Source organism: Barbus barbus (assembly GCF_936440315.1).
Source record: "Barbus barbus genome assembly, chromosome: 15".
Lineage (NCBI taxonomy): Eukaryota > Metazoa > Chordata > Actinopteri > Cypriniformes > Cyprinidae > Barbus > Barbus barbus.
Genome location: NC_136743.1, coordinates 16,110,983 through 16,136,181, shown reverse-complemented (window position 1 = coordinate 16,136,181; position 25,199 = coordinate 16,110,983). Strand labels below are relative to the sequence as shown.

General features: G+C 41.2%; 1 protein-coding gene across 1 annotated transcript in view; it reads left to right on the top strand.

Moving 5' to 3' along the window:
- The window catches only part of LOC306881448 (zinc finger SWIM domain-containing protein 5-like), a 48,353-nt gene extending 28,513 nt beyond the window's left edge, over nucleotides 1–19,840 (top strand). The window contains exons 2-14 of the mRNA XM_079435555.1: nucleotides 4,651–5,007; nucleotides 6,128–6,276; nucleotides 6,692–6,842; nucleotides 7,955–8,131; nucleotides 8,220–8,396; nucleotides 9,358–9,504; nucleotides 9,721–9,858; nucleotides 11,496–11,753; nucleotides 12,347–12,482; nucleotides 13,763–13,920; nucleotides 14,006–14,169; nucleotides 15,815–15,896; nucleotides 16,307–19,840. Coding sequence (XP_079291681.1) covers nucleotides 4,651–5,007; nucleotides 6,128–6,276; nucleotides 6,692–6,842; nucleotides 7,955–8,131; nucleotides 8,220–8,396; nucleotides 9,358–9,504; nucleotides 9,721–9,858; nucleotides 11,496–11,753; nucleotides 12,347–12,482; nucleotides 13,763–13,920; nucleotides 14,006–14,169; nucleotides 15,815–15,896; nucleotides 16,307–17,169 — 2,957 coding nt within the window. The 3' untranslated portion in view covers nucleotides 17,170–19,840. The remainder of the gene's footprint in view (nucleotides 1–4,650; nucleotides 5,008–6,127; nucleotides 6,277–6,691; nucleotides 6,843–7,954; nucleotides 8,132–8,219; nucleotides 8,397–9,357; nucleotides 9,505–9,720; nucleotides 9,859–11,495; nucleotides 11,754–12,346; nucleotides 12,483–13,762; nucleotides 13,921–14,005; nucleotides 14,170–15,814; nucleotides 15,897–16,306) is intronic.
- The last annotated feature ends 5,359 nt before the right edge of the window (nucleotides 19,841–25,199 follow it).

Genomic DNA, 25,199 nt, shown 5'->3' with positions numbered 1-25,199 from the left:
TTTGAAAACTCCGGGTTTGCGGGCTCCAAACTGCGACTAAAATGGTCGCATTTGCGACCAAAAATATTAATTTGCGAGTGAAGTTTTTGCTGAGGTCGCCACTGGCGACTATATATAATTTGCATGAAAGGACTTTTTTCCCGATTGTTTTGCGCTCACATCTTTTGTTATGTTCACGTATTAAACTTACATAAGACGATGCGCATCAAAGTTTTACTGAAAAGAGTTTCAAACAGTCCTCGTCTCTGCCGCACATGCTGAACGCAGTGAGAGAGACCTGAAAGGGCCTGTTTACACCTGGTCACTTCATGCATTTTCTCTGATCGGATATCTATATGATTTGTTAAAACGTTTCCCCATTTACACTTGGCCACATAAATGTGTCTTCGCAAAACGGATATAAATCCGTTCTTCAATTCCCGCTTCATATGCAAATATAACGGAGTTCACGTCAATGAAAGCAATGGATAATTTTATTAATTATCAGCTAATTTCAATATCAAGAGAGCGCGCGGCATCAGCACTGGAAAGATAGGCTAGTCTCGCTACTTTTAATGAAGAAGATTGTGTGTTGAGCGTCTGCGGCTTACTTTCAGGTTCATTCAGTTTGCGCGTCGCTTGCTGAAGAAATACTCCGCTACTCATCCGCGGTGATGCTTGTTGCCATAGTCATATCTGACTATAACATGCCATATAGCCTATAAAACGCTCTCACACGTCTATTATTTTAATATTATGGGAGGAGTAAAATTACCATATGTGGTTTCAACAACCAGATGCATTTACACTTGTCCGGTTTCGCCCAGACCACCTCCTGAAGTGGTTCGAGCGATTGGATTTATATCCGTCTCGAATGCGTTTCGGACGGCATTTACACCTGGTCTTTTCAGGATCAGATAGCTATCCGATCAGGAAAAAATGCATGAAGTGACCAGTAAACAGCCCCAAAGTGCAAGTGCAGATTTCTATTTCGTGCACAACTTGAACAAACTTCAACAGGTAAAGCTATCAGCTCTGTGCATACTGGCAATATCATCAACAATTCTCATTTATAATCATTACTAATATGGCTTCTTCTTATCGAGATCTTAGTCTATATGCTGTGTTCTGTTAATGCATGGACTTCCTGTTATTTGAAGCGCACTTGCCATCCAGTAAAAGCAAAAAGCTTTGTGCTGTCTTACTTTTTAATAAACAAAGTATCAGCTTTAAAATGCTACGAAATTCAAATTATGCGGTTTGGGTGCTCTTTAATGCGGACCACAAGCGCACACTTTCGGTAATATAAACACCAGTACCCCGCGTCCACACGGTCCGTGTATGCGTCTGGATCGCGCGAGCGGAGAGTATCGCACTTAATGCTCAGGCGCGATCTCTTTAGCACCTCAGTTAAAGCAGCAAGTGAACCCATTATATATTTCGATTTACTACTATAGTATGAAATGAACATGATCAAAAGGTAGGCAATAAGAAAGCCTATAGTACAACTTACTGAAATGTTTTATGTAAAAGCTCATTCAGTGTTTCAAACTGAGGAAATGTATAAAGCTTGTAAACATTGCATTGTAATACATTTACCTCAGAATAACCACTCAGTGTCCATAAACTCATCAGTCAGCTAGAAAAATAACTATAAAGAGGAGCGTTTTGCTATATTCATGCGCTGTTGCATATTAATATTTTTACTTATTCTGTTGTACATGATTCAACTCCTCCTATAAAATTGCATTTTACTAATGAAGAAAAACAGACTGAATGTGTGAAAGACGTGACAACATTTATAGGATGCACTGCACTCAGTTGCCAAGTGATGCTTATGGTCCATGATATTGGTACAGATTCTGTGTAACAAACAATTCTTTGTGACTGTATATTTCAAGTTGTAAAAGACATTTAATTCACACTTTAAGTGAACCTTAGTCCCCCGGTCGACCTGATCATCTACAAGATGGATTAAAATGCTGATAAAGCCTAGAAAAGATAAGACATAAACGCATGACAAAATGATTGAAATGTTAAAATAGGGGGGAAAAATAAAATGATAATAATAAAATAAACCACTTTTATTCTGTGGCACCTAAAAAAATAATTTGGCGCCTAAGTTTTTCTTTTATAGGAGCCAATGGCTCCTTACTCGATTTTTTTTGTCTGGAGCCCTGCGGACCTAAACCGTGACTTTTGAAAACGATGGCTTGTTCGCTCTGCCTATCCTTGACAACCGTGTAAACGATAACATCATGCTCATTGTTGTACCCATAGATATGTATAGGTAGATTCCCCATTCGACCGCTCCAAGCATGCAGACGCATTCGCCATCTAAATAATAGGGCATCTACCTGTCTATATCGATGGTTGTACCTGCATGAATGGTCATGTGACATGCGGTTTTGGTTGTGTAGTGTAGACTGAGATTGTTTCTGAAACGCAGCAAAAACGCCAGTGTAAACGGGGATCATTTTCATTCTAAAATGCCGTTTTAAAACGAAAATGCACTGGTGTAAACGGGGCCTAAGGCTGTTGTTGTTGTTGTTATTATTGGTACTATTATAATATTTAAACAAAACCTGAAATGTGAGCATTCAATTACAGTGTATAAGTGTGACCGTTTGTACTGTGGACATGAATGAGACTCTTATTCTCTCTATTTTATATTTCCCTGTTTTTCTGTCTCTTACTCTTTATTATGAACAAAAAAGCCCCAAGTCTTCCCTCTACAAAAGCTGATTCTGTATCTCATAAAGGATGACACATTGGGAGGAGTGGACTCGGATAGCACAGGACAGCAGAATGACTCCTCTTAAAAGCAGCTGGGAAATGTACTTATTTCAGCCACCATTACCGTTAAACATTATCATTGTAGGGAGGCTCGCTCGGTTCCATTTGATACTGGGTGGGATGTGTCCTTCATGTGACTAATGTGACTCGGCTGTTGGAAAGATCAAGCAAACTGATGGTGATCGCCTGTTCAAATTCAGGCCTGTTTAGTCTTAACTGTAGTTTTTGCAGTCCAAGATAATGCACGATCTGATAATGCAAAGGTTCACATGAAGGCGCCCTCATTGCCTAGGGCATTTTTGAAATGTAAAACAATTTAGTCTTTGCATGGTAAGCAAGATGATCCATTGTTTGCCTTGCAAACGTGCATTAGGCCTAACACATGTTTGAAGTTTTTGCCCCCAAATTTTTTTTTACCATAAAACCCTTTCATACGTCATGTTTTCAAACAGGATCAGTCTTATAGCACGCTCGCAATCGATGCCTCAGAGCTGCACAGGCTTCATTAAGAAATGTCAGTTGTGGCACATGAAAACGCATTGATCATTTTTGCCGTAGTCCTTAAAAGAAAAATTAACCTTATAAATGCACTCCCTTCTTACACACTCCTGTGGACATTTGTCTCTCTAAACAAATTCACTTTGAACTCTGCATTGTGCCAAAAGTAATTTGCAACACATAGGGGCACTCCCTCTCCTTTTCTGTCTTTTATCAAAATAAAAACAGACATCACCATAAACTCCCCTTAATCAGATGGCTCTGTTGTGTTGGCTGTGCCTGAAAGGGTTTGGCAGTAAATTGGACGTCGGATTTCTTTTCTCCAAAATCTCAGGGCTGAGGAGGGGGCCGACTTCTCAGAAGAACTCGTCTGGAAAAGCCTTTTGTGGGATTTGGCAAGGGAACAGCCGGCTTTGCTCATGTTTATTAGGCACCCCTGTCGCACCAGCCGAACCCTAGAATTAATTGTGATGTGTGTGGTTGTCTGTTTCCCTGCGCATGTGTGTATACATGTGGGCGCATGTAAAGACACCTCTTAGCTCTGGTGTAGTTTGTTCTGGTCACGGAGGTTTTATTCGTCAGCTGGACACATTTCTGGGCATATGGGGTGGTAACGAATGAGACTTACCCTGCCTATTCCTGTCAACAGCCTGTTCCTTGAATCATTTCAGCTGTTGACTCTGCAAGGATACATGGGATCCTGATTCTGTCACTTGTAAGCGTGCATAGAGATTTGAGATTCAAATGATCTCTGAATCCATGTAGTTTCCTGGGCATTGTGATGAATGGCTCTATTGTAATGGTTTAGAGTGATCCAGTAATTCTAGTCCCCCAACCCCCTTCCTTTGGCTTCCATTATTAATAATTTAAAAGTCAAAGTGAAGAATGAGCCCTCCTCTTTCTTCCGTCATGCTTTTAGTTCTTTGGTTCTCTAAGACGTTGCAGACCAAATCATTGTCTAATAAAAAAAAAGGCTTAAGGTATCTTCATATATATTGGGAATTTTGAGTAAAGTTATGGACTTTTAATAACATTTTAAAGACCAATTTCCTATAGGGCTCTACTGTAGCACGATCTACTAGAATTTGGAGACAGCACTCTGCAATTGGATAGCGTCTCACATATCTTGCAGTTTGGTAACCACTAGCTACCAAACTAGTCTCTTGTACAGTCAAACAATCAGATGTGGATTTGGTAGCAACCTAATTTGCCTTTAGCCATTCCTGGTTACCAATCTTGACTTACAACCTCCAGATCCATTTACGTTCACGCAGTTAGCAAGAGAATTGTTTAGGACCAGTGAAAGACATATGCTACTCAAATACATCAGATGTCATTATTAACTTCAACTTTTTCTCTCTGCTTCTTCCTATGCAGGTTTTCACCTCAGTGGCACAGTCACAGAGCCGGCAACGCAATCCGAGCCAGAGACGACACATAAGGTGGCCATCAGCTTCGACCGCTGTAAGATCACGTCAGTAACATGTGGCTGTGGCAACCGAGACATATTCTATTGCGCGCACGTGGTGGCGCTGTCCTTATACCGCATCCGCAAACCCGAGCAAGTCAAACTGCGGCTGCCCATCTCAGAGACACTCTTCCAGATGAACAGAGACCAGCTGCAAAAGCTGGTGCAGTACCTTATCACAGCTCACCACACGGAAGTGCTGCCCACCGCCCAAAAACTGGCAGATGAAATCCTGTCCTCCAACTCTGAGATCAACCAAGTACATGGTGAGCAGCATAAACGGAGAGTCACGTTTCCACCCTTTTGAAAGCTTTATTCAACACATTGTGCAAAAATAAATACCACCTCTTCCTGATCGTTTATCCAAGGAGCCTCCGAAACCAGGAAGTCCATCCTCTTGCCCTCTGACCTTGTTTTAAATATGAATGAAGGGGTCAGACAGAAGCCCCTTATCAATGTTTAATCAGTGGCTACACTTTGAATCCGGAATGTGCAGAATGTGTTAACCTGCCAAGATGTTGGATCAAAAGTGCAAAAGGACACCTAAGCTGGAGGCCTACTTATACAAGGACACACAGCACCTTCTGTGTATAGCTGTTTGCACCTCACTAGCCCATTGCAGCCATTATAAAGGCATTAAGTACACAAAAAAATTACTATTATGCTGAACAGGGTTACAGCCTACCACAATCTAAAGCATTACAACAAGTGCTCTTATTTCAAAGCACTTTATATCCAGCACAGCTGGCTACATAGATATCCTGTACATTGTAGATATGGACGTAGTATATAACACCAATGCTTATGTCACACGCTGATGATAATCTACAGTAGGAAAGTTATTATTGCTCCCCTAAGTCCAAGACTTTTAAGAGCTAATCTCTAACTCAAGATGGATCTTCTTATCATATAACACATGCCAAGGACAGGGAAACATGCAAGCAATGCAAAATCAGTGGGGTGTAAACCTAAAGTGCATCGACATATTGGAAATACAGTAAGACCTTCCTCAGATAAAGTGATTGCCTCTAATGCATTTGGCTTTTCTACCCTTTTTTTCTTTTGCAAATCATAGTGGCCATGGGAAGCAATCTTTTAAGGATCAGCTACTCACCTCAGTGGTATTATCAGTTTGTAATGGTGAAAAAAAAGAAGGGTATTCTGCCAAAAGGAAGGGATATTATTGATTTCAATTGTGGTTTAGAGTAAACGGGCTCAGGAGCTGCTGTTTTTCAAAGTGTTAATGTGTACAAGCAGATTTTTTTTCTGTCTATTGTTGAATTGCATAAGCTTGTAACCCAAGCTTCCAGTCTGTTTTTTTGCCGATAAATGATGTATGTTATTGCTGAAAGTATCCAAAGTTAACCGGGTGTATTTCTCTCCCAGGGGCCCCGGATCCCACAGCAGGGGCCAGCATTGATGATGAGAACTGCTGGCACCTGGACGAGGAGCAAGTGAGGGAACAGGTCAAGCAGTTCCTCTCTCAGGGAGGATATTATGGCTCAGGCAAGCAGCTCAACTCCATGTTTGCCAAGGTGAGACGCTCTTGCTTTCTGTGTGTGAAATGCTCAGTGCGAATTGTGCTATTATGGTGAATTATGGGCCCATGAAATCCTAGGAGGCCCATTTAAATCAATGTATTTTAATTAAATGTCAAGCTGCCTCTTATTTTCAATAGCCAGTGCAGTTCATTGCTTTACCTGTCTGCTATCTGAAGATTTGAAGGACTGCACTACAGCCTTTGATATTGATGCTGAATATAGTGCTTAGACACAGACACAAGCATTCTGATATCATAGTCTTTTCAGCTAAAACTCTTGTGCTGTTTTCCCTGTTTTATGTACTAATTACTGGCTTTTCTCTTCAAAATATGATGCTGATTTATGTTAGATACAGGTGCGTGTTAGTCCTGCACGTGATGCATGAGGTTAAACCAGGATTTTTGTGCAGGTGAGGGAAATGCTGAGGATGCGCGACTCAAACGGGGCACGGATGCTCACGCTCATCACGGAGCAGTTCATGGCTGACCCGCGCCTATCTCTGTGGCGACAACAGGGCACAGGCATGACCGACAAATGCCGACAACTCTGGGACGAGCTGGGTGAGTTTTTTTTTTCTTAACCTGTATGGCATGTTTCTCAATCATCATCCTTGTTTGTTCTGTAACAACATTCTTATCAACCAATCAGAGATTTTAGAGGTTAGATGGAAGGTTTGGCCCATGGCTGTTTAATAGGATGTGGTTCCTTTATCAACAACACATGATGATCCAGGAACATGTCCTACTAGGCCAAATCACATTTATTGAGCAACGTAGCACAATTAACCAATCCTCATCCTTCTTCTGTAAACCTTAATCATTAGTACTTACTCTTCTGCTCCTTGGTTCAATATCCTTAGCCTTAAGCACATTTGTGCATGTGCACCATCTGACCTGCAGCAGTTCAGTCAGGGCAAGTGGATCAGTGCACGACTTAGTCTGCAGGCACATGCAGAGGAACCAGCCGCCCGCATCTATCGGGATGGCAAGAAAGGGCCAGGATCAATGAGCTTTAAAGCTGCCTCCTATTGATCGGGCCATTTAAAGAGGTTGATGAGAGAATATCCTGAAGAGGCTCATTTGAGAGCTGCGTCTCTGGCTTCCTTTTCCTTCGAAACGGTTGTAGCTGTAAACAAGGCGCACCTGCTGGGTTGACCGTGCATTCTGATTTTGCAAGAGCAGGCGCATCACTGTGACCGGAGCGTCTAATAAATGTGCAAGACAGTTCAGTGTTTTAGTTGACAGCCATGCTGATTGGCCGGAGCTCAGCAATTTGGCCAATCAGGGCTGCGTGTACATGACAGCAATGGAAAAAGACGCAGGCCAGCCATCTGTTACCTAGATACAAAAAGGCATCGCCAGTTACACGAGCCCACCAGACAACCCTACACCTGCCAAATTTCATATGCTCCCCAGTGCCAGTGTTTGACGTTGATGCGCTAGAGCCTCATCTATTAAATGCGCCTATTTTCCATTTCACATTTAGGAGAAGATCAAAAGCTGCGTTCAAAGCTAAACCAGTTAAAAAGTGTATAAAAATGGGAAAAGTGGCAACCTAAAATCTCCTTTCTTTGTCCTTTTATGCTCATTTTACCTTGTTTTTTAGTTTCTCCCTCGCTCATTTATAAGCCACACTTCAGTTATAAAGATGGCTGTGTGCTGTGGGTTTGCAGGTGCGTTGTGGGTGTGTATCGTGCTGAACCCGCACTGTAAAAGTGAAGAGAAGAGCGGCTGGCTGAGACAGCTGAAGAAATGGGGAGACATGGACATCTGCCCTCTAGAGGATGGTAATTACGGCAGCGAGCTGCCCAACATCACCAACGCTCTGCCACAGAGCAACCTGGCTCAGGGTAAGCCTCTGATCAGTTGATCCAAAGCTGAAATTATCCACTTATCTCAATGTCTGTTCCTCACATAACTGTGTTTTACTCTGCGTAGACTCACTGGCCCGGCCTAGAAGAACGGTGTTCACGAGAGCAATGGAGGCCTGTGACCTGCACTGGCAGGATAGTCACTTGCAGAGAATCATCAGTAGTGACTTCTACATGTCCCCGGCCTACCAGAGAGAGGGAGAGAGCCTGCTCTTCAACCCACAGGGCCTGCCACTGTGGCTAGGTACATATTTACATACTTCTCAGGCATTTCAAGCTATGTTTGTCCATGTTGATTATGTTCAGAGCAGCCAGTCAATACAAGTTTTTCCTACAGCAGACTCTGAACAATAAAGGCACAATCACACCACTATAAAGCTTTAATAATCACTCCAATTCTATAAGAATTAGGGATGCAAAAATTATTACAAGCACGAAGCACCGACAGCAAGAGACTGCTTAGCGCTGCATCTCATATCTCCGATGAGAAGAGGAAGGGGTGGTTGTTGCTGGTTACTATGATCGCGCAATGGCCTCAAATGATTTATAATTAAACTGCAGAATGTTATGTTTTCTAAAACACGCATGAATTGCATGCATTCAAACAGCACTGCATGAGCTCGTGGCGGCAGGGTTCAAAATCCAAATCTCAGGCTGTTCTGAGATTCCTGTCAGAATGACGTAGTTCTGTTCAGACTCCTCCCAACGGTAGTTGATTGACAAGGCTGTCTTACCTTAGACCTGCCCCGAGTGAGCTGAGAGCTGTACGCCTCCGGTGCAGGGGAAGACAAGATGTCTCTGATTAAGCGATTCAAGTGTTTAGTTGTTGGATGTAATTATGAATATAGCAGTCGTCATTTACTCCCGACATCTGAGCCGCTGAAGATGCAGAGGATTCGTTACTTTCGCTTTGAAGTGAATGCGCCGATCACCGATCTACATAAATGCGTCTATGTTCGCCCAAATCATTATATATATTATTTAATTAAAGTTGAAATCACTTTACTAAATAATGTAAACTTGACTTCACTTCCACTATAAGTCTGAGAGGAAATGTCACTCTCAATAAGACACTTCCTGCTGTGTGTCGTAATCTGTCTGATTTCTCTTCTGCATTAGCTTCCATAACAATTTTGTCTAATATTGAAACCGTCCCATCTGAAAGGAGCCCCACCATGTTTATACTGTTATGTGACTCATTCCAGATCACGTGCCTACAGCATGCGCCAGGGTGGATGCTCTGCGTTCGCATGGTTACCCCAGAGAAGCCTTGCGACTGGCTGTTGCCATAATCAACACCCTCCGGCTACAACAGCAACGGCAATTAGACATATACAAGCATCAGAAGAAAGGTAACACACATTGATCTGCTTTGCATAACATGGTCATACTCCAAGTGCGCATGACAAATTCATTCTTGTTAATCAGAATTTTTTAACAGAAATTTTATGAACAGCCATGTGTGCTTTTAAAATTAAAGAGTATTTGTTTCATGGTAATTTAAGTATTGAGATGTTGATGCTGCATATGTTCCTAATGCAAGTAAATATCTCTCGGTGTGTCCTCAGAACTGCTGCAGAGGGGAATGACCAACACCACCAATCTGGAGGGCTGGGTGGGCCACCCCCTCGACCCCATTGGCTGCCTTTTCGCCACCCTCACAGAGACATGTCGAGTGGAGGATGACAATACCATGGATACCGGAGGTACACAATTATAGGCTGTCATTGGGCTTCTGTCCTTTTACGACTCTCCGAGACGCTTTGGGCATTATTCGGTTCCTCGCTCAGCAACTGGCCTGTGTCTTTGAGAGCTTCATTGAGTCTGCTGGAGCCCCATCTCCTCGCTCTTTACAATTGCCTTCCTTTTCTGAGCAGTGTTAAGGGGTGCCATTGTATCAGAAAGGTCATTCTGCCCACTCAGTGGTGTAAAACGTATAAAATCAATCAGCATTTGCATTCCATACATCCCTCCCAGCTCAGGCCAATGGAAAGTGTCGGCCATTGTATTCCTGTAGTGAGGAACCCACAGAGAGGCATTGTGTGCCTGAATAATACTGGCAAATGGTACTGTGACTTGGAAGAGTTTGTGCATATCTGTGTGCTTGTCCCGTCGTAGCGCGCCCCTTTTGGCCACGGCGCTGTAGCGGTCGTGTTGGCTTATTGTGTGTGCGCCTGTTGTGCATTACACTGTATGTTTGTTTGTGTGCTAGAGAGCATAGCTCCTTTGTTTTACTCTGTTGCACAGTTGGAAACATCTGGCATGTGCTGGGATGGGGGCGGACTCTTGGTTTTATCCAATCAGAATGTCCGAAGGTCAGGATCTTAGCTTAGCAGGACCAGCAACAGCAGCTGTAGCGGCAGCAGCAGTGTGGAAAGCCAAAACAATGCTCTTTCTAACCCCTCTGCTTTACTAAGGTGGTTCACTGTAAATCGAATCACTTGATACGACACTGTAACTTGGTTCAATTGTTTTGTGTGGGATGATTGTGAGATACCAGTAGAGCTCTTGTTTTCCAGTGTAGCAAGATGGCGGTGAACCCATTGATCCCTGTCTGTTGCCCACTGTACAAACAGGATTGGCCAACAGGATAAATTTGCCAGGGGGATTTAAGTGAGCTGGTGATGAGGGTCTAAATTCTTACCAAACAGATGGTGTTTTTCCTCAGTTTTCATGCAGATATCCTTAGACATTGATACAGATGACTTATTCTGTGGTGTTTTATATGTAACCTAAGATTGGGGTCAGTGAGAGCTTTTATTTATTTATTTTTGAAAGAAATACTTTTATTCAGCTAGGAGGATGCATTAAATTGATTAAAAATTGTAACAGTAATGATTTATTTTTTTAATAAACAATTCAAATAAATGCTGTTCTTTTGAACCAGCTATTCATCAAAGAATTCTGAAAAAAGGATCAAAAATATTAAGCAGCTTATTTTTCATCACTGTTAAGGAATTTAACTTGACCACCAGATCAGCATATTAGAATGACTTCTCAAGAATCACGTGACACTGAAGCTTTGCTATCTCATTAATAAATTAAATTTTAAAATGAATTGAAATAGAACACTTTTTTGTAGTAAGAGTAAAAATGTAGTCAAAATGTAATATTTCACAATATTAGTTTTACTGTACATTTGATCAGATAAATATATGCAGCCTTAGTGAGCATTAGAGACTTCTTTCATTTTAAAAAACGTACCGTCCCCAAACTTTTGAATCGTAGTCTATATGTACTTGCCTTATTTCCTAAAATGTCTTTATTGCTTTTTCTTTACAAAAAGAACATATTCAACAAGCTATAAACTGACATTGACAAACACCACTTTGTGTCCAAATAGATTCGGGTGAGCCCAAGCCTCCAGTGTACCAGCATGTGCCGGTGTGGGGATGTCCAGATGGTGGGGAGTCGTACCTGGCGCTGGCGCTAGAGGTGGCGCTGATGGGTATGGGGCAGCAGCGGCTAATGCCCGAGGGCCTGTACGCCCAGGACAAGGTGTGCCGGAACGAGGAGCAGATCGTGGCCAAGCTTCAAGAGATGGAGCTGGATGATGTATTAGTGCAGACACTCCGCAAACAAGCCATCCTCCTTTTAGAAGGTACAAACTCTTTGTTCTCAATATCATGTCTACTTTTCAACCCTTTGCTCTTGTCATCACCCTGTAGGCCCTATCCTCCCTGTGTTGAGCTGTTTCCTCCCCTTACTGTTCACTTGCTTTTCCCACAACCTTTTTCCCCCATGTGGATCGCTGTCTACTTTTATCTTTTCCTCCTCTATCTCTAGCCTGGATATATGTGTGTGTGTGTGTGAGAGTGAGGGAGCGCGATGCCTGTAAAAAGATCTGCAGGCTGGCCTCTGCAGTGTCCCCAACTCCCTTTCCCAAAACAGGCCACCCTGCATCTGAGCCTCCCACTGACATGCGGTGTAACCTTAGAGCAGACATCTGCGCTGCTACTAGGGAGGACAGACTCTGTCAAAGCCCATGAGGCCTTGCCGCCTGTTTGCCTTCTCATCGTCCTCCCCAGCCATCCCAGCGATACACTCCACTCAGATTTCTCTCTCTCACTTGCTGTGTTTGCCCTCACTGACTCAACAGCCTCCTGTCCATCAAGCCTGACTCAACTCTGCAATCTGATATGACGGACAGCGCAGTTCTGATGTGCTGTTCTCTGTCTCTCTCTGTATGTCCAGGTGGTCCCTTCAGTGGTCTGGGGGAGGTCATCCACAGAGAGAGCGTTCCCATGCACACATTTGCCAAGTACCTCTTCACCGCCCTCCTGCCGCATGGCACAGACCTGGCGTACAAACTGGGCCTTCGTGCAATGAGGTGAGACTCTTTTTCTCTCCATCTAAAGTCCATGTGTATTAGCTATGGGGTTTTTATATATTCTAATATCCTAATTGTTTACAAAATTCACTTTTAGCGCCTCAGTCTGTCTAATGTGGGAAAACAGACCAAAACAGGATGTCGACTCATCCTGTACTGTACTGATGTCCAATCAAATTCTCTCTAGGATGAGAATGTCCCTCCCCCTAAAACAACTACAACTTACTAGCAAGTAGCAAATGGCTGTGATGTAAATAAATTCTGTAGTTTATTTTTTCTTTAAAAAAAAAAAGAAAAAAAGAGGGATGAGCCCTTTGTAAAGCCCCACTCAAATCTCTTTCAAAGATTTTTTATGATTTTAAAGTCTGTTATGCTCACCAAGGCTGTATGTGTTTGATTAAACATGCAGTTAAACATTATTGTGAAATATTGTTACAATTTTAAATAAGGAAAAAATAAACTACAGAATTTATTTACATCAGCCATTTGCTACTTGCTAGTAAGTTGCAGGCTTTTTCTATTTTAATTAATTGTGAAATGTAATTTATTTGATTTTAAAGCAAAAATTTCTGCACATTATCCTTTAGAAGTAATTATAATATGCTGATTTGCTGCTCTTATTATGATCAATGGTGAAAAGTGTCAGTTTTGAGCAATTTAGACATACTAAGCTAAACATTACTACTGTTAACAGTAGTGTACATCAGAACTGGAAAGAAAACTTGCATTTATAAGTCACACGATCATGCAGCAACTTGCAAAAGAGTGTTGGAGATTCTTCTCTGTCATGTTTATCATGTTGAAATGCGTGCATTGTTTTCACCTTTATTTATTGAGCACATTTCTTCACATTAGACTAAATCACCACGTGATGTTACCCTTACTGACTCCAGCCATATAAGGCCTCTGTGGGACCTTATTACTGTATATCTGCACTGAGGCATCATTATCCAAGTCTAGCTCATCACAGTCCTCACTAATACACAATCAATAGCACTGCTCCCTCTGCGCACCTTCTGTGAGTCTGAGCTGGTGTGGTCTAATGTTTTCTCAGGCAGGAGTAGCAGAGCATAGAGCGCTATTTCTAATCACTTGTCATCAGACAGAGCTAGCAGAAAATAGCACACAGTATCCTGCTAATCATGTCTGGGTAAACTTAGTATAGAAAACAGCGCATAGCAACAGAAAGTTAAGCTTATAGGTCAGTCTTGTTATAGGCTATGCTAATAACTAGAGTCTTATATAATGTGACTAATCCAGAATAATCATGTTCACTGCAGGCTTCCAGTGCTGGAGTCCACAGCTCCCTCAGGTGATGTAGGACACCCTCACCATGGCATCTCCATAGTGCCCAGCAGATATCCACGCTGGTTCACACTGGGCCACCTGGAGTCTCAGCAGTGTGAACTGGCCTCCACCATGCTTACTGCTGCTAAGGGTAAGCGCTACACACACGATCGCTCGCGACAAGTCATGTGAGGTTTAAATAAGTTTAGCTAAGAGAAGTCTGTGTTGTGTCTTAGGTGACATGTTGAGATTGCGGACTGTTTTGGAGGCCATTCAGAAGCACATCCACTCCTCTTCCCTCATCTTCAAACTGGCCCAGGATGCTTTTAAGATCGCTACTCCTGCAGATAACCCTCCTGACATCACATTGCTCAATGTAGCGCTGGAGCTCGGCCTTCAGGTAAATCTAAATTTATCCTTATGTGGTGTCTGGTTTATTTCGTTCATCAGTGAGTGTGTTCACATGCGTGATCCTACACCAAGTATGCATGTTGTAATCAAGTTGAGGTCACCCTAAATTTTTTAATGAGCCCAGAGTGAGATTTTTTTTTGCCCCATTATCGTCTGGTTATATGTATATAAACCTTTTTTGGTGCTCTGGGGCCAGTTGCACCAGCTAGACGTAAAAAAGCTGGGTGTAAACCGTACGCTGGGCTTTGCAGCGTCCAGCATTACGATAAATATTTACACCTGTTGCACGAGCTAAAACTACGATCAGGCGCAACTACGCCCGGCGTAGACAATGCGCATCCACGCTGACACATTCTCCCGCAGTGATAGCTGAGACGACATTCACGCCGCAGTGGCTGCAACTACCAATATACTGTAAAACTGAATAGCTCAAGACATCGTAACAAGTGAAGCCACCGCACCATGTTAGAAAATGTTTACTCAATGAAACAAGTCCGCGCTTTTATATCTGAAGTCTCCCTGCACATTCCCATGACAGATTTCTTCAAACAAACATTAAAAATGAAGGCGGCAAGTAAAATATAATGAATGTAATACAATGCTTCTCTTTAGTTATTTTTTCTAGCTGACTATCGAGTTTATGTAGGCAATGAATGTCTTTCCTGAGGTAAATGTGACTTAACGTGACATTGTGTGTTTTTATCTTTCTGTGGCTGAGAAACCACATTTATAGTTTGTATTTTGTGATTAAAACTGACAGAATTTGAAAGCTGATACTTTATTTCTGATTAAAAGTAACAAAGCACAAAACTTACTGCGATTATTGGATGGCAGGCATGCTACAAATAATGAATGGAATTAAAGATGTGAAATATTTCCAAGCATTTCTGTCCTTCCAAGCAAGATGTTGAATAGTACCGTCTTTTAATAATCCCAGATCACATGTAGTATTTTATTGCATAATTACATGCTGTACAGAAATATATTTTTTTTATTAGGTCAATTACCCTCAGTAGTGTGGTATAGTCTACACGGAGCGTCACGATTGATATTGCTTATCCTGCCCGAAAAGAGCATAATAAACATTACAGTTCACGTCTGCAGTAATAATGAATCAGACATGGATCCTAAAAACTAATAATGTCCGAGCAAATCATGACCTTTCACTTTACACCTACCTTTGACTGGGCGTGAGATTTAGTCTCAGACGTAGCAGTATGCAGAGATGGTGCAACGGGTTTAAATTTTACACACGACTTAAAGTGCATTTTACGTCCAGCCTAGTCTTACAACCGGGTGTACGTCCAGCTGGTGCAACCGGCCCCTGATGTTTAACTTAATGTGCATATGTGTTTAAATTTTTGACATTAAAAAAAAGAGAAAAAAAAGTTTGGGCTTGGTAAGATTTTGTTTTTTAGGAATATGCTTTTGACAGAAGTTTCTCATATTCATCAAGACTGCATTTATTTGAGACAGTAAAGATTCAGTAATATTGTGAAATATCATTACAATTTGAACCTTTTATATAATGGTCTTATTTTTAATAGTTTTCAGTGTTTTTATGTACACTGCGTGTATTAGTTCCAGTACACTAATCTTTTGTGTATCTAATGCAATATGACATTTCTCTGCAGGTGATGAGGATGACTCTTTCCACACTCAACTGGAGGCGGCGGGAGATGGTTCGTTGGTTAGTCACATGTGCTACTGAAGTCGGTCTGTATCAAACTGATTTTTTTATTATTATTTTTTTTTCTGCCAGGTTTAAATTAACACTCATTTAATTTAAGACACTGACATGCACTTTAATAGTTTTGTCTTTTTAAAATGTCATGCAAGCCCTGCAGTTTGACTGAAATCCATTTTGTCAAACTCAAACTAACTGACCTAAATAATGCAACTGTAGCTCAGCTTTATCCAGCATGTATGCACATTAATCAGACCTCTGCCCATGCTCCAACAGACTTAAGTGACGCCCAATGTGTATTTAATCCTTCAAACTCTCAATTGCTTCCCTGAAATTGGATATAAGTTGAATGTCTTGGGTAGTTTATCATGTGGTTACTAAATACATGTAGAAGCACAAGCAAAACTCTGTTCTGATTGATTCTTTTGTCTCATTGCAGGTCTGAGAGCTTTGGTTAGCATATTGCAGAGCTGGTACACTCTCTTCACCCCCACTGAAGCGACCAGCATAGTGGCAGCCACAGTGATGTCCCACAATACAATCCTGCGCCTGAGCCTCGACTACCCACAGCGGGAGGAGCTGGCCAGCTGCGCACGCACCCTGGCCCTGCAGTGCGCTATGAAGGACCCCCAAAACTGCGCCCTCTCTGCCCTCACCCTCTGCGAGAAGGACCACATCGCCTTCGAGACGGCTTACCAGATAGTCATCGACGCCGCCTCCACGGGCATGACCTACTCTCAGCTCTTCACCATCGCCCGCTATATGGAGCACCGTGGCTACCCCCTTCGAGCCTTCAAACTGGCGTCTCTCGCCATGACCCACTTGAACCTGGCCTACAACCAAGACACCCATCCAGCCATCAACGACGTGCTGTGGGCTTGTGCTCTCAGCCACTCGTTGGGCAAGAACGAGCTGGCTGCCATCATTCCTCTGGTGGTCAAGAGCGTTCACTGTGCCACGGTGCTCTCGGACATTTTGCGGCGCTGCACAATGACGGCCCCCGGCCTGGCCGGCATCCCTGGCAGACGTAACTCGGGCAAGCTTATGAGCACTGACAAAGCCCCGTTGAGACAGCTACTGGACGCCACCATCAGCGCCTACATCAACACCACCCACTCCCGCCTCACGCACATCAGCCCGCGCCACTACGGAGAGTTCATTGAGTTCCTTAGTAAGGCACGCGAGACCTTTCTTTTGGCCCAAGACGGCCACATTCAGTTCGCCCAGTTTATAGACAACCTCAAACAGATATATAAGGGCAAGAAGAAACTCATGATGTTGGTACGGGAACGTTTCGGTTGATTGCGGGGAACTCGTTCTTCTTTCATTCTTCATTTATTTAAGGCATTATTTTATTCTTCCTTTTTTTTTTTTTTTGGTCATCTTTGGTGAAATTTTAAGTTTTATTCATTTGTTTTGATCTGTTTTCGTCTTGTTTTTTAATTGTGAACAATTCCTGTTCACTAAATTATTCTACCAGGTCAAACCTGTGGAGGGGAGAAGAACAACTGTAATTATGACCATTTATGTTTTGTTTGGCTCGTTCTTGATTTCGTTTAAGCAAGATATTGTGATAATGTAAAAGTGGCACATAAAGAGAAACCAAATGATTATTGTGGTAAATTGAGCGTGGGGGAGGCTTTGGTTTGTTTTGGAAGGGGCTTGAACACTCGAATCAAAACGGTCATTCCTGAAACACTTGCACACAGTGTTATTTTCATACCTCGATCGTATTTTACGGATCAGCTTTAACTCTCTCTATCTCTCTGGAAAAGGCCTGATTTTAAGAGTGAGACGGGCACATCACCATCATCAAACTTACACTCTGCCGAACCTCCTAACCACGACTCGAGCGAGCCACAATACGTGAGCCCTCCCCTCTCTCCTGTTGTTTCTAGCGGCTTATCTTAATCTCTGTTCGAAAATTCAGCGCGAGGGAGACAGTGTGCTCGGTTCTTCCGTGCTGTTTCCTGGTCTTGCTGAGTTTGAACGAAACGGAGATATTTACCCATCAATATCAGCCATATATGTTTCTCTGTTACCTCTCAGTGGAGAAATGAAAACGGAAACAAAAAGACTTGTGTGAGATTGAGTAGCAGTAATAATATATATGTTCTAGCACTTCAGTAAATTCCATCCCCTACACGACGCATTCGGATCACAAATTACTTATTGTGTACAAATTAGGTGAATTGTATAGATGCATTGGACAAAAACAGCTATATTGGCAGAGCGAGGAATTAGCTGGCTTTAAACTGTGCCGTAATATCTTCCACATTCCATGACCTCCGCCCTCCACAAGTGCCCCAGTGGATCCGAACACTTAGAATGCACTCCGCGGCTTCCATCTGAAGGAAAACGAGAAAAGAGATGCTCAACTCCGTTCTCAGGGAATCACTTAAAACAGAAAAAAATAGTAGCATAAGCATTTAAGATATTGTAAATATGAAAGTGTCAATTTCAAAAAATTGTAAAGTTATAATTATTTATGATAACTATGTTTTTCTTTTGGGATGCTTGAATTTGTTGGGCTGGGAATGTGACCAGTAAGAGGAAAGACTTCAGAAACATTTCTCAGGTGCTCCTGTGTACATTTCTGATTTACTGTTTTATTTGTATCCTCTTTATTATTTTTTTTTGTAATACATTTTTGCAAGAGGAAGCATGTAAAGAAGAAAGGAGAGGACAAATGTTTATGAACAGACTATGCAGAACCACTTCACGATTTGCCCTCTTCACCCCGATCTTCCTCCGTCTTTTCTCCTTGTTTGGCTCGGGGGTGGGGGCGCTCTCCCAAAATTCAACCATTTGTATCTTGTAAGTAAAGTAATCTGCACGAGCTTCGAGTTTGGATGGACTTTGCCTTTGATCTATGTACAACTCTTTACTTTGAAGCCTTATAGTCTTCTCTGAAAGCACTGCATGTGTTTCAGGACATTGTGTTGCCAATGTCAGTGGAGTACAGCACAGAGAAAACGGACCTACACCTTCGACTGGCCCGAACAAGGATGAAGGGCATCTGCCATTCTATTCTCCTTCGCTTTGACACGTGCACTTACTTTAGGGTCGTGATTATCTTGTATTGGGGCTTTTTGAGGGCAATAAGGTCTGTTTTGAGGTTGCGACTTACCATTGCCTAATCGAGACTTTGATAGATGCTTCATTAATGGCTAAATCTTGAGGAGATTTCTCTGTTGTTGGTTAAAGTTGGTCACTTTCATTTAAATGGTTTGCTGGTTTCCACTTTTGGTTAGTTTTGTTCACAGAGGTTTGTTTTCAAAGTTTATAATAGTTGCCTCAGCTGTGACACTCGAACCGCAAGGTGTTAGTCACGTTATGCAGCCCTTGTTTCTCAACCAGCTCCGTCAGGGAGCTCAGTGGACGGACCTGAGAGAAAGCAGAAACAAAAAATGTTTTTTTTTTTTTTTTTTATAAAAACATCTTCAGAATGATAATAGTGCTGACTGTTCAATAATAAAAAACAATAAAAACATATAAAAAAGTAAAAAAAACTAAACAAAAAGGTAAAAAAACAAGCATTTTCTGTAGCTAACTAGTTGGTCCAATGGCATTGCAAAAAGAGAATAACCTCCTCTGGCTTTTGATTTCTCTCTTCCATACTCTTAAGTGTCTGTATGTGTTAACTGTACCAGTGTTTTGATCTGTCCCTAGAGTTTAGAAGGAAAAAAATAATCGCTGGTAGAGATTGTTCACTAGTTCATCTACTGTTTGATTTTGTTTCGTTTTAATTTAAGGGAAAGTGTTTGTCGCCTCTTTGTGCTACTGAATTATAAAAAGGTATCCAGTATTTGTTGCCACAAAAGTATAGTTCATCAACACTTTTTGTTTGTGCAACCTCTTGAGCTAATGTCTATAAACAAAAAATTTATTACTATTTATGTAATGCTACTACCATTTTATATGATTTGTGTTGAATTTCAGTGCTTTTCTATGAATAAAGTGTGAAACACGTCTTTGCCTCTTTTTAAATTTAATATGATATACAGCTAGCTCAAGGGAAACTTTTATTCCTGTGATGTTTTTCCTCTTGAATCAGGAAATTGCACATTGAAGGGCTTGTATTTATTTAATTTTTTTAATTAATAGATGTGTAGATGCTAAACCCATTATATGAGACTCTTGCAATAGTAGCATTTACTGCTGCAAATAAATTGATGAATAGAAAGTTAAAAAGAACCACAATCTAAGTATTCTGTAAAAGAAATGTATTGTGGTTCCCATGAAAAAATATAAAGCAGCACAATTCACCACCTTGGAATTATAAGGTTCTATCTGCATTCTGAGCAGTTTTGAGATATTGAGCTTCAAAGTATACTGTAGATTCTGCAGAACCCTTTTTGTTTTCTAAAAAAAAAAAAGGGCCCACAATGTTCACAGCTTCCAAAAGAAACCTCAAATTATGTAAATTGTCACAGAATAAGAATATGTGAATAACTCAATTTTGACAAAAATGTCCGATAGAACCTTATAATTCCAAGGCCACAAATGGTTTTCAGAATTGATAATTCATATTAGAGTAATTTCTGAGGGATCATGTGACACTGAAGACCAGAGTAATGGCTTTGCCATCACAGGACTAAATTAGATCTTACATTTTTTTTGCGTTTGTATATCAGATACATCACATATATATATATATATATATATTCAAATAGAAAAGTTATTTTAAAATGTAATAAATACTTATTTGTAATTAAAAAAAAAAATTACAACCCTAAAAGTGTGTAAATGGGACATCTCCATCTCCTCTTTAGAACCTCAGCATTTGAATCACAATAAACTCCAGGAAAACCTTGTGTCAGAGTGATCGACTGTGTTAGAGACGGTCGATAGGAACAATGCTCTTTGGGCCTGCTTATACAAACTATCCCATCCATCAGGGTCCCTCACAGCTGCTGCTCTTCATTGTGTCTTGGACCCAATGCAGCGCCGCGCTCCTGTGAGGACCAGAGTAAGTGTTTGTCAAGCATGGCAGTGCTGCCGGCTGAAATATGGATGGGGTTGGCTCTGTTAGACACGCTGCAAAAAGAAGGCATTTCCTTAGCTCAGTGATTTAGCAGAAGTGACATGCCAGGAAAAGAGAGACGAGTAATTGGCTTTCCCACCTTGTTGTGAGCTTCCAGCGCGGGCTGAGCCTGTCAGATTGGAGCGAGGAGTAGGTGTTGGGCTTGGTGGGGGAAAACAAGCATTGTTTATGTGTAACAATGTTACGTAGGCTTTTCTTTAATTAGAACCCAACCCATCATGAGAAGGAGGACGTCTAAACGTACTCATGGAGCACATGTGCCTGTCAGGCAACTCTGAGAACTGTGGTTCTGGGCAGGTTTGTACAGTGAGAGGAAGCTTTGTCCTTTGCACCCTGCATGGCAGGTTCTGCTGTCAGTGTAATCACATATTGTGTTCATAGGGGAGCTGATTTGCAGAGCTTTGTTCTGCTGCTCTGATTTTCCCAGAATCCCTCTGTAATTGGGGTGTCGGAAGACTGGATAAGGAGGGGTGGGGCAGCTTGGGACTTTTTTTTAGGTGGGAGGTGGGGTGGGCAGAGTGAGAATGGAGAGCTGTAGTGGATTACGGAAGAAAGAACATATTTTGAGATGAACAGAATGAAAGATCAAGCTGAACAGATGTGTAATTGGTTACACTTTTTTAAATTAAAATTACATCATTTATTAATCTAGGTTTATGGAAATGTATAAATATACTCATTGTTAATTCATGTACACAATACAGTGGTTAATGTAAAATTATACAAATTACTTCCAGTCCTCGAATTTGCTTGGCTGAGCGGAGTTCCAAGAATCCAAAAGCACTGTTTTTGTCTTCAATAAGACAGGAAACTAGTGAGAGAGTGATAACGGCAGTCGGAGAGAATTGTCAGATTCTCCCACAGCCAGAAACACCCACTAGTTTTTTTTTGTTATTTGATGCAAAGGTAATACCAGGTAAGCCTATAGTGTTATAAATGCATCAATAGTTCAACCTTAATATTATGAAGCTACGAGAATACTTTTTGTGCACAAAGAAAACAAAACTAACTTTATTCAGCTATTTCTTCTTCCCTGTGTCAGGCTTTGGAGCCGTTTTGCGCAGGATTCGCTGCGCCTTGTTTGCAAGCAGAGGAATGAAAACCGATGCATCATAGTATACTCTCCTGAACGCGTGTCAACGAAGGACACGGAAGAGAAGAAAATGTTCAATAAAGTTATTTTTGTTTTCATTGCACACAAAAAAAGTATACTCGCAGCCTCATAAAACTAAGGTTGAAGCACTGATGTTACACGGACACCCCTTGCTACCTTTCTGGATGTTGAACGTGGTAGTTCGTTCATCTTCGGAACACAAATTAAGATATGCTTGATGAAATCGGAGAGCTTTCTGACCCTCCATAGACAGAAACGGAACTACCACAAGGTAGACAAAATAGTCCATGTGACATCAGTGGTTTAACTGTAATTTTATGACGCTGAGAGAACGTGGTAGGACCCTTGTTGTTTAAGGGTCAGAAAGCTGAACGAAGGTCTTATGGGTTTGGAATGACATGAGGGAGAGTAGTTAATGACAAAATTTATTTATGCAATATCCCTTTAACAACTGAATAGTAAAATAGAAATGCACTTGGATGTATTATACACATGTATATTAAAGTATGGTTTACATTTTATTTATAGAATTATATCATTACACCTTCTATTATGCACTCCTGTTGTTTTATTTGTGTGCACATTTATCAAGTAATTTTAACAGTATCCCGTATAGGCCACGCTCAGAGAGTTGGCAGTGATATAGACAGAGCGGTGACTGGGGATATAGGGATATAGGCCATTAGCGGCAACAAACGTTTTTCAGGAAGTCATTGCATTATTCACTCACTCAAGCATTTGGTTCAGTACACTGAGTAACACGCATTTGGGAATGTCGTTTGTGGGTGAAATATTTCCCCTTGCAGATTTTGCATTGGATTCGAGTTGGTCACACATTTGCAGCATTGACCAATAGAAACCAGTGTTGACAAATCCATGGTTTTCCTGTGGAACTGGGCAACTTTAACACTTGCTGCGGGTTGTTTTTCATGTCCGGAGGTTTACGTGACCCCAATAACATGATATTAAACCCCTAAAATGCAAACTTTACCAGGGAAACCCAGCCAAAATCATATATATTACCCCCAGAGCGCAAATTTTTACTGGAGGACCCACCTCGAAACGCAATTGGGCTAGTTTTGAGTAGCAATTGGCTGGGTTTTGTTGTGAAAACCTGGCAACCCTGATCGAAGCTGCTTGCATTGAAAGTGACTTCTAGCAAGTTGTGCTTCATACATTGCTTTAAATAATTGACCTTTTTTCCCAACAAAAATTCACTTACATGATCACACTTTTGTTTTGTTAACATGGCATTGTAAAAAAATAAACACATTTTTAATGATCAATCATTTCGATTTTACAAGTTGGACTCCACCATACTGACACCAACTTGAAATCCGTCCCCAAAATTTCAAATCAATCTTAGGCCAAGCCCCCCAAAACCCTCCCAGCTGATAAAGCAGTACCTGCCAGGACCTGACAAATGATGTACAGCCTACTGTCTTCAGGAACATATTGGATTTTCAGGCCTGCTGATTTGCTGAGAGATTGAGCCCAAACCCCCACTTTCATCCCCCTTGTGGCTTACGAAAGGAGACCTTGGGGAATTCAGCTTTTTTTTTGTGGATTCATTGTCACAATTAAAAGTAATGGCAGGAGCCCCTTGAGGTATCACAGAATAAGTGTGTACACTTATGCGCTTGTGCTTCACTAGGAAGAGGACCCAGTGCCCCAATCACAGCTGTGCTCCATGGACACAAACTAGCGGCGAGCGACAGGGGCTTAAAAATCCAAAAACACTAATCAGCAAATTGATTACAGGACGTTTCTTCTTTCAGCAGGGCTTACAGCACCTAACACACAATTAAGGCCAGACTGATCCTGTATTGACAACACCGCACACCAGCGGATGAGGGTAAAAGAGGGCTGCAGCTGCCACCATCTCACACTAAATGACCGTAAAAACATCCATCATGTTGTTTCAATTTACAGTCTATGGTTGCATGTAAAACAGGCAGTAAACAATTTTAACCACAAATGAATTAGTAATCATTCTGTTATGCTAACAAATGACAGATTTGCAAGCTCGTATCAAAACTATGCCGTTTCATATACACAAACGGGGTTCAGAAAGCACTAACACAATTGAAAAATGTATAGTAATTCCAATAAATCCTTGTTTTGGAGTTCAGGGTTCTTCAAAACATCTCGCATACGTCACATCACATCATGTGTTGCTGGGGAATCCCACTCCCACCCTCCCAAAAACAAAAAACAACTGGATTTAAGGATTTGCTTACCCAGGGTGCTTATTCCTCATTTGGTATTACATCCTCTGGGATTAACATTTCTATTACTAAATGTGAAAGGCAGTAAGAGAGACAGTAATCATAGATCAAGAGAGTGAACCCCCCACCGAAAGACTCGTGCAAAACAAAGGGAGTAGAAAAAAATGGTTGCACGTAATTTAGGTATGTGACATTCAGCTAGGAGAAAGTCCCCTGAGGGGTGTTTGTCTTAAAAGGATCACTCTTTATTTCGCGTCATATAAAACATTCACTGATATGTTCACACATTCTCGCAGGTTCATTAGTGTCAGTCTCAATTCCAGTGAAGACAGTCTCAGCCTAGATGTTACTATGGTACTGCATTAAAAACAAACCCATACAGCGCTTCTTCACTTATTCCACATTCTTCAGTGATCGTACAGTGCATCGGCTCTAATGAAAACACATCAATCCAAATGAGAAGGACATGTTTCGACTGAAAATTATATTAAAGATTAGATGGATTGGTGTGGAGCCATTATAAAAAGTAGGTAAAACAGAAAGACGGGCGACATAATCATTTAAATGAGTTGGGACCAGCCTTTTGGGGCGAATCTCTCAAAAGCCTGTCAGGAAATATGTGGGTCACATTTCACCACAAAATCATTAGGAGGAAAAGAGAAATTATATTTTGCATATGGAAAATGAAGCCTACATATCAGACAATTAAGATATCTGGCATTTAGGCACATTTTACCCCCAAATTCTCATGACTGTAAAGCAAGTTTTACTTCGTCCATATCATTATATGATTACTGTAATACAGTATTTTAAAAACAGCATTTTTTTAACTAAAACCAGCATAAATCAAGATAAGCTTCACTTTTTTCTATATATATATATATATATATATATATATATATATATATATATATATATATATATATATATATATATATATATA